This window comes from Oryzias latipes, chromosome 3, assembly GCF_002234675.1.
Source record: "Oryzias latipes chromosome 3, ASM223467v1".
Taxonomy (NCBI): Eukaryota; Metazoa; Chordata; class Actinopteri; order Beloniformes; family Adrianichthyidae; genus Oryzias; species Oryzias latipes.
In genome coordinates this window covers 35,784,239-35,794,231 of record NC_019861.2, presented here as the reverse complement: position 1 = coordinate 35,794,231, position 9,993 = coordinate 35,784,239, and the positions used below count along the sequence as shown (strand labels likewise).

General features: G+C 45.3%; 1 protein-coding gene across 2 annotated transcripts in view; it reads right to left on the bottom strand.

The window, feature by feature from the left end:
* Positions 1 to 4,028: 4,028 nt before the first annotated feature.
* tshz3 (teashirt zinc finger homeobox 3) overlaps positions 4,029 to 9,993 on the bottom strand; it is a 36,628-nt gene continuing 30,663 nt past the window's right edge. For both annotated transcript variants that reach the window (XM_011494251.3, XM_023953725.1), the window contains one exon: positions 4,029 to 9,113. In XM_011494251.3, coding sequence (XP_011492553.1) covers positions 5,509 to 9,113 — 3,605 coding nt within the window. In that variant the 3' untranslated portion in view covers positions 4,029 to 5,508. The remainder of the gene's footprint in view (positions 9,114 to 9,993) is intronic.

The following is a 9,993-nucleotide window of genomic DNA, read 5'->3' as shown; positions in this document are numbered from 1 at the left end:
GTGGACAGCACGACGTGTGTGTGAAAAACGGGTTTGCTTGTACTTTGGCTCCATTCGTGTTCTGCTTTGTGATTCCATTGTGAGGAGTGGATCCTCTGAGCCTGTATTCCCACCCTCCCACCAGTCTCCTATTTTAGATAAAGCTATCTGAATCAGCAGCACACCTTCCACAAACGCCTGTGAGCGGCTTACGGCGCCGGAGGCTCTCGCCGCGCTCCTCCGGGACTCTGACGGCTGCATTGTGTGGGCTACAATGAGGGTGTGGTGTGTCGACAGCGCAGCCGCTCCTGGAGGAGTGTTGAGATGTTACAGCTTCCCGCTAAAGTCGGGTTCACGCTGTCGTCCCTTTTCATTTCAGGAAGTGAATTAAAATCCACAAAGCCAAGCTTCAGCTTCATCGCAGCAGACACTTTAAAAAAAAAAACCTTTATTACTTTAGGCTTAGATTTTCTGTGGATTTATTGTTTTATATTTAAAATCTTTTCATAATGTTTACATTTTGATTTTAATTTAACATTTTTTATGGCACTCCCATTCAGTTTCTTATTAGATTGTCATCTATAAATCCCTCCAAAAGGGAAATCTTTGTTGAAAGTTTTCATCTTTCTGCAGGTTCTTTCCTCTCACCTGTTGGCAGCCTGCACACCTGCAGCTGTTTTGTTATTGCTCAGCATTTAAATTCAGCCCAGTTTTTGGTTCTGTTTGGTTCCGTCAGACCCACTCTGTGAAGTGTGTCCCTTTTGATCAACTTCTGACTTTATTTTGAGGTGAAAATTGTTTTTGAACCTGCTAACAGGATATTTGATGACATTTATAAAACATCGGCTGGACTGAGATCTTTAAAACAAAAACTTGGAAGACGATTCCTGATGTCTGACATGTTTTTGCAGAAGTTTTGCCTTGAGATCACAGGAGTTTGATCAGTTTCAGTTCACATGAGAATTTTGCAGATTCAGTTTTTAGCAATTATAGAGGCCCACAATGATGCTGAAAGGCGCGATCATTCTTTTTATTTTAGAAAATGTCAAGATGACAAAATGGAGAGCTTAAAATGAGATTTTGTTTTAACTGCAGGTCAAAGTAGCTGTATCTGTTTTTACGGGTGTTGACCTACAACTCTATAAAATTGTTCTGATCTGTAATGATGCTCTGAGAATTATTTTAGTGTTTGTTCATTTATGATTTGGTTTTGTGTCAAATCCTGGAAGTTTTCTGACTAACTTGTAATGTTAAAGTCCTTCTCCGATCCTCTTTTCATCTATTTTCATAGCGTCCGTCGTGGTCTTTTAATCATGATGATGTTGTTTTTACCAAAACAAAAAAAGAGTTTCTACAGAGCAGCAAGAGTTCCTTAGTTGTCCTGCAGGGTTGGTGCGGAGCAACTCCTCCCTCCTTTCCCTCACCCATATCTTTACATACAATCCCACCAGCTTACAGCCCCTCACAACCCCAACCTACCATTACCGGTGCAGCAAAAATGGCAGCAATATTGGAGCCGTCCAGCCGAAGAGTTCTGATTCCAGCTCAGACGAGGAAAACAAAAACTATTTCTCTACAGGTCGATGCGTCGGAATGGAGCGGAGCAGGAAGCTTGTGGGTCGCCCAGAGTATTTTCTACGTCACAAATACGACGATTTGAAGAAGGAAATAGTCCTTAAAGCAAATTTAAGTTTAATTTTCCTAATGTCTGCGCTTCATCATCAGAAAAATGCCAAAAGAAACTGTTAAAAATACAGAAAACACCATTTGGATCAGAGTGGGTCTTTAAGAGTAGATGTTTTTGTTCCACATTACTAACTCAGAGCACTATTATTGCTAAGTTATTGACAGATATATGACAAAAGGGAGTTTAAAGTAATTTTTTTTTATTTCTTTAATTTGTTTTAATTGATGCAATTTGCTAGCAAATTGTTTAAAAAATGCAATTTTCTTCCCTGTTTGCTCTACAGTGTTTGCTTTAAATTTTTTCCAGGAAACCTATATTCTTATTGTTTGATTCAAGAACTGGTAACATCTCTTTCATTAGATTATTAGCTGTCTTTTATCTGGAGCAGATCAGGTAATCAGAACTGCTGTTACCTCCAGCTCCAGAACTCAAAGGTTTCCAGAATTTTGCTCACCTGATGAGAGGACAGGAAGACAGAAAATGGCTTTTTTTACACTTCAGCTCCATGCATATTTTCTTGGAGGCTAATGAGAGTCTTAAACACAGCGCCAGACGGGAGGCTTCACAGCTGAAGGCTGACATTTTCACAGACAGCGGCACCTTGTCACTGCATGTGGTAGACAGGCGGAAGTCCGTCTACCTGTCTGCTGCTTCTTGAATGCTTTGTGTGTTCAGTCATGAACAAAGACCTGCTCAGCTTCTCTGGCAATAATTTTTCTCCTCCGATCTTGTCAAAGCAAAGAAAAGTGTCGAGAGAAAAAAAATGAGGAGAAATTAACATTTGGTGCAGGAAACCACAAAATTTTCTAGAATCTAATTATTTCTCGTGAATTATTTTTCTGTAAAATAAAGAAGAAACTTTTACAAAAAGTAAGGATCAAATGTTTTGTTATTGAAGTCTCTTTTCTCTGCATTTATTTTAGACTCCTTTAAATATAATTTGAAGAGGCGGCGCTTGAGTTTCAGGTGAATAATTTATGCCTGAAGCAAACAATCCACCCCAAATAAAAAAAAAATCACTACAACCTTTTTTATTTACAAAAGCTCAGAGAAGAGAGTCAGAGCGGACATTTGGACGAATGCCAACTGTTGAGCACGGTGGTGGAGGGTTCATGATGTGGGATTGTTTTGCAGATGTCTCACTCAAAAACATCCAGGGTTAAACTTCTTTGAGAGTTGAAGATTAAAGTGAGCGCAGATGCTCACAAGTCCCTTTTAGCAAGTCCAAGTCAATTGCACACCTGCACAGCAAGCACACCGTTTTACCTGTCTGATGTGGAGCATCAAGGAGTCTTAACTTCTTCAGACCTGGCGTCCACATGTGTGTTTTGTTACCACAGTAGTTAATTCTGCTCAGCTGGAGCCCTGTGACTAGGTGTTTAGCTTCCATTTTACCTTAAGAGGTTAAAGCTGCAGCTTCTGATGTTCCACAGTCCACCAGCTAATCAGACAGAAACCTGCACAGATGGACGTGCAGCACCTCTTGGTCTGGTTGCTATTTGCACGACTCAGCAGAAAAAGTCAGGAAAACCTTTTTCATGCAACTTCCTTGATGCAAAGTTGCGCCTCTGATACTGCAGGCAATATCTTCTCTGAGCCTCACCTGCAGCTTCCTGCTCACCTGCGACTTATGCCATGTTCACACTGACTGAAAGGTTCAAGCAACCATTTTCAATTAAAAATCTATGCAGATGTGCGTATACGCGTGTTTTGGGCGTCTGCGTCCAAAACTTTAGCATCCATGCGCCGGTCTTTGGCTGTACAAAACGCACAGCCAGTAAACAGGCGCTGAAGGTAGAAGCAGTTGAACTTTGACCAATCAGGGACTCGGATTGGGAGGAACATTCACCAGATATGCACCAAGCCTCTTCCAGTCCAGAGTGAACACTGTGTCCCAAAAAAGCTGCTCCTGTTTGATTGAACTGCTGCATTTCTCATCACAGATTCTGCAGGAGAAACAGCCTTTTTTCTGTAGAAGCAAACCGTACCTGCGTCATCAGCCAACGGTACGGCCCAGCCCAGCCTGTCATCTTCAAACACCTTGTTAAAGCAAAACAAACTGGATTGGTTTGTGTTGTTGCTGCTTCTGAGGCAGAATGATTCAGCACAGCCTGGAATCTTCTTCGGCCTGAAGCTGCAGGGAGGCTGCGCTTTTGGCCCCGTGAGCGTTTGCATGTCTGAGCACCTGCCAGCAGGTGTGTGTTTGTGTTCCAGGCAGCCGTGCCGCTGCCACTCACTGGAAGCTGGTCTGCAGCTCGTCACCGCCAGCCGCTGACACTCTCCTCTGCTCCTAATGTGCTCGTTAGCGACTGCACAGCGCTCGGGTAATTGATGGCCGTGATGCACAGAAAACGCACACATATACGTTGCTGCGAAAAACCAAACCGTTTCCGTCTCTTTAATGCTGCAGTAGAAAAAAAAGGTTATACCAAGTCATATAATGGGGATTCATTGTCAAGAACAACAACAGAAAACCAAAGAACCCAAAAAAAACAAACAAACAAAAAAAAACACTAACAGCACAGAACACATAACCGGATCTGTGCTGTTTACATGCCGTTATTTTACACATAACTTTTATTTTTTCTCTTTTAATGCTATTTCTCTACACTGGCAGATGTCAGTTACTTCAGCAAATTAACTGCCAGAAACGTAGCTGAACTTGTCAGTCAAGAAGCCACTGTAACCATGGTTACCTTTCATATCCCAAAAAGATAAAGCTGCAGTGTGGAGTCATGGCAGAGTAATTAAACAGACCGAGAACAAAAAAAAAAGGAAAAAGATTCAGCATCTTTAAAAACAACTTATAAATAACAGTTTACAGGTGAATAATTTCATAAAGTAGCATCTTTTTGTACAACTTTTAATATCTTTTTAATATTTTAGTGTTCATACAGGGGCACAGGTATAGTAGTTGCTGATTGAAGGAAAAAAAAAACTCTTTAACCCTTTGAGCACGACTTGGAAATACATGGAGTTTAGTCTTTTTGTTTCACATCCTGTTGATAACACATTTATAAAACTTTTGTGCAAAACAAGTTTATTTGTTTTCATATACTGTTTAACCAGCATATAGTCAGGACATTTTTTAAATTAAAAATATAAAAATGATGCATAATTTAGACAGCAATTAGTTCTATTTACATATTTTACACAGACCTGAATTAATATAGGCCCCTGATCAACCAAAGTCCAATATTGTGTCCTTTTTTAAATCCTGCTTTGTTTCCACGCTTTTATTTTGTCAACAATTTTTCCAAATAATGTGATGGAGATTCTCCTCTATAAAATGTGTGTGGAAACAAGCAGTTCAGCCTCCCAATGGTAAACCTGGAGGTTCAGGGCTGCTCGGATGTAGAAATGCCTCGAGGTACCCAGAGGGTTAAACCTTCCAATGCCGATTCCAGCATAAAAATACTTTATCTTAAACAAAACAAACAAACAAAGAATATAGAACAATCAGAAGAAAACAATGTAAACCATGGAAAGTGCACCAGATTTAGTTATAAAATGTTTAACTAAACTGTTTTTTTATTAATGCATGCAGCTTATCACACCTTAGAGATGCCAAAATAGAAAACAGCGTAAATCCTTTTAACACAGAAAATGTCAGAATGTCTCAGAAGTTTTGTTCCTTTTGAGGAAAACGTCCAGTTTCAGTCAAAAGACTTGAGGGTGGAGTGAGACCGCCTCACCTTTAAAATAAAACTGCTACAAGACTGAATGTGAAACCATGTGCCCACACCCTTAGCCGTAGTTTTGTGGAATTATTGTGCGGTTCCATCGTAATCCTCTCTTTTGTTTTAAATGTCGGAGCGCTAGAAGAGTCGCGCTGAAAAGTGCTACTGTTTATCCAGTTCACACACGTACATGAGGTGGTCTTCGGGGGATTTTCCGTGAGTCTTGCTTAGGTGAAGCTTCACCGCGTGCTTGCTCGCAAAAGTCCGGTTGCAGAGCTTGCACTGGTAGATGGCCCCGCTGTCGTCGTCCTCGGGGGACGGCGGCGGGGACTTGGTCGAGGCCAAAGACGTGGTCAAGGACGAGGTCATGGAGATGGGTAAAGAGGAGGGCAGGGACGTGGCCAAAGAGGACGGTAAAGGGTGGCTGGTTGGGTGAAGGTTTGCAAAAAGTTTCTCAGTGAGTCCTTTTGTGTGACGTTGGTGGTGGTGATGCTGGGATATCTGGGTGAGCAGCTGCTCCCCCGAAAGCTTGGCCAGGTCCCGCAGACGAAAGCCTAGATGGGACTCCAGGTGGCTGACGTAAGTGGAAGGGGAGCGAATCTGTGAGGCGCAGTCGCTGCAGAAGAACACCGGGTGACCAGAATCCAGGTTCTTCAGGAACTTGGTGCCACCGGTTCTTCTCAGCTGGTACTTCACATTGGCCAACCAGTGTGAAATAGTAGTCATTGAAAGGCCAGTGAAGCGGGAGATGTGCATTCTTTCCTGTGGGCTCAAGTCGGACATCATGTACTTGCCATCATTGGTTTGTCTTAAACTAGAAGCAAACTGTGCTTGTAATATAAGGAGATGCTGGGGGTTCCAGTTAGACTGGCGACCTTTTCGTTTTTGGGCAGGAGAGATGTCTTCAGTCTCCTCCTGTGTGGCCCCTTCAATGTCGGAGCGCTCGCACTGACTGGTGGGCGTGGAGGATTTGGACGTGGCCTGGCTCTCGGTCAGGTTTCTGAGCATGTCAGAGATATCGGACAGGGCATTTTCTCTCAAAGGGGAGGTGGACATGAAGGAAGCGACAGCGGCTGAGGCTTTCGTCATTGCTACAGCAGAGGAGGGGGACACAGACGGTGTGGAGGTGGTAGAAGATAGCGCAGTGGAGCCCAAAGAGCCTCCGTTGCTGCTTTTATCGGCTACTTTTCCCTTGGTGAGATCAATGGGTTGGTCGTTGCTTATGTGCTGCTGGTAAAAGTAGTGGTCCAAGTGGTCATTGTTAGTCTTTTTGGCGTGCGCTGGTGGGGTGGAAGAAGCCACGGCGGCTTTCTCTGCTAGGCTGTTGCTCATCTTGAACAGCATGCTCATTGGGTCAAGGGAAGGCAAGGCAGGCTTGGCAGCCTTCCCCAAGTGTACGTTCATCACTGACTGTAGAGCACTCAGAGGGTTGACGAAGGGCTGTTCTGGAGGCGGATGGTCGGTGATGATGGTTGTACTGCTACCCAGAGTGGCAGGAAGGGGGGATGTTATGGCCGGGGATTCCACTCCGTTCTCTACTGGTTCCTTCATGGTTATGCTACCATTTGAATCTCTGTGGTCGGTTCCATCGTTTCCGTCTTTTCCTTGACCCCCACCGCTTCCCTTGTTGGGGGTTTCACAGTTTGCTCTGTTTTCTTTGGGCGACTCGCCTTGGGCTGCGTTCTCCGTCTCACTGTTGCAGGGCGAAGGCGTAGCGTGTCTCTGAGGAAGATCCTTCACGGCAGCACTGGCTTCTCTAGTTTTCTCTTCCACCTTGACCGCTTTCTCCGTCACCTTTTTTACCAGCTCCTCCATGGCATGGAAGTTATTTTTAGGAAGTGGAGACGTCTGGCGGCTGGGAGGTGAAAGCAGGGCTTGACTCTTCCCAGTGGGGGAGAGAATTTCAGCTCCGGGGAACATGTATTTGAGGGGGGAGCTCTTCCCGGAGTTCCCCAGAGAGAGTTTCATTATGTTTGGGAGCTGGTAGGCGGCATGAATGCTGGGATACCCACCCCAACTTGGAGCTCCATTCTGAGCTTTATTGATGGCTGACGTCACTGTGTTCTCCAAAGACTTAAGAATATCTAGACCCCCTTTTGGACTTTCGTCCAGGTCCTCCTCTGTTAGATAGGTGTACTTTGAAGAAATATCAAACTTTTCCTCAGTGTCCTCCTCCCCTCCTTCCCTCTTGTCTTTGAGTGTGTTGTTGATGATGGGTTCCTCAGTGCACCCCTCTTCCTTCTCTTCCTTCTTTATCTCCACAACCATTGCAGTGGGAGACAAGCTGGTTGGAGGAGGCACTGGGGCAGGGGGAGGGGAGAAAGTAGTGGCAGCCAGGGGAACAGACTGCACCTTCTCCTCAGTTGTTGAGTTGGACATGGGGGCCTGGGGCGACGACTCGATGACGGGTTTACCTTTCTTTATAGCAGAGTTTGTGACTTTGATAAAGTGTCCCGTCACCATCATGTGTGCAGTGAGCTCCTGCAGCGTGTCATGGGAGCTGCCACACTCCATGCACTTCAGGATTTGCGACTTCCTGGATTCAAACTGCCAGGCGTAGCTGGCGCCATTCTGGTGTCCGTAGCGGTTGTTAGGGGTGATGTAGGGGTTGTTGATCTTCTGAAGGATGTCATCATTGAGGGAAATGGGCTTGGGGGTGGTGCCTCCTGTGGAGTCAGGCGAGCTTGGGATGTCCAGGTCGATGGGGACTCTTTTTCGGGCGGAGGAGATGATCTTAGCTGCCACCGGCGTCACGGGTTCCTTCAGAGGCACTTTCTGATAGTGTTTTGTCTTGATCATGTGGACGCTCAGGTCCTGGAGAGACTCGAAGGAGTGTCCGCAGTACATGCACTTCAGAACTTTTTGTGCATCCTCCTTGCCCTCCATCTCCAGCAAGGAACGCTTCCTGGGCTTGGACCAGCGTTTGGTGCCCTCACTGTCTGTCTCATGGTTATCGTCGCGGTAGTGTCCGGTCTCATTCATGTGTACCGTGAGCTCCACGAGAGTGTCATATGCGGCGCTGCAGTCCTTGCAGCGAAACTTGCTGGCACCGGTAAATATGGAGCCGTACAGCTTGGAGCTCTGCCGGTAGAGCTGAACAGTACTAAAGAGGTTGGGCTCCGTGGACGCCGTGGAGACGGCCACCGTGGGGTGTTGAGCCATGCTCAGTCTGTTGTGGTGGTTCTGGGAGGCCTGCTGCAGAGTTTTAGCCATAGCGGTTTGATGCCAGTCATAACCTCCACTCCCACAGCTGCTGCTGCTGCTGCTACTGCTGCTGCTGCTGTGACTGCGAGGCAGCTTCTCTGCAGGCGGCTGACTCATGTTCAAGTTCAGAGTCGACCAATAGGAATTGGTCAGGAAGGAGGTGTAAATGGCCTTCATCTTCTCGAGGCTGTCGGCCACAGACCCGGTCGCAGGTATCATGGCCTCGTCACCACTCAGCGAGGTAGGAGCCGTGGCCATCATGGCAGAAGCGGACGGTGACAGCCCGTTGGAAGGTTCTTTAGAGAGGACATCTTCCTCATTTTTGATAGAGGAGCTGTCAAAGTCGGACATTCTGTCGCTGGACTCACTCAGGTGAGACTCGCTGTCCATCTCCTGACCGGAGAAATCTGCAGCGTTGGGGGAGTCGTGGATGCCGGTGGATCCTGGTCTGTCCTTGAAGAGGAAGTTCTTGACTGTCGCTTCCTCGCCTTCTTGGGCCGAGTCTTCTCCGTCGCGTTCTTCATCCAACAGGGCTGCCTCTTTCTCATCCTCGGGGACGTAAGCTGCCCAGACGGAAACAGAAAAGCACATATTAGTTATTAATTCATCCACAAGATCTTTATCATCCGTTCTTACTTTGATCTTTTACAGAAGCATTTTTTTTACTCCTGAAAGGACCCCCCCCCCCCCCCCCCGCCTGCCATTTGTTCAATACTGCAAAACGTCAGGCAACGAGAGGGAAACGGAGGGATGAAAACAGAAGGATGAAGTGAAAGAGGAAAAAAAAAGTCTCCTCAAAGAGAACTTGCCACCTTATTCTTCTCAAGGGGCAACAGCTTGAAATTAAAGCTAAATTTGAAATTAATGAAGCACATTCTGGCGGTGGCATTCGTTTCTGAAGTAATAAATTACTTGTATCAACCTCGGAGACAGCGGTTCCTGTCTGTCAATTAATATGTCTTACGCTTCTTCTGCAGACTCTAATGCATTCACTAACAGACACACTCACCATTTAAATCAAGCATGCATTTTCACTCATTACACTGCTCAGCCCTCGCCTCCGCATAAATAAAAACACGAAAAAACGCGTGTACGTTTGCATGCCACGAATCTCTCTCTGCAAAACCCATTTGCTTCAATTACCAAAGATTAGAAAAAAAATTTAAAGTTATTATTTACACTTTAGCTGCAGGGAGAAGGCTTGCAACTTTTAATTTATATTCAAATCCGTCTAGTTTAAGAAAAATAACACTGGAAATCATACAGAAGAGACGCATCAAGACGAATTGCAAGCCTGACTTCTAAATCTAAATGTTTTCTTTTGTTAAAAAGCTGTTTCACTTGAAATGATTTCCGCTCACTTTGTGATTTGGATTGCACGCACCACGGCTGAACAAATGAGTAAAATTATACAATTCTGCTTTTTTAGTGTTTATCTGCATC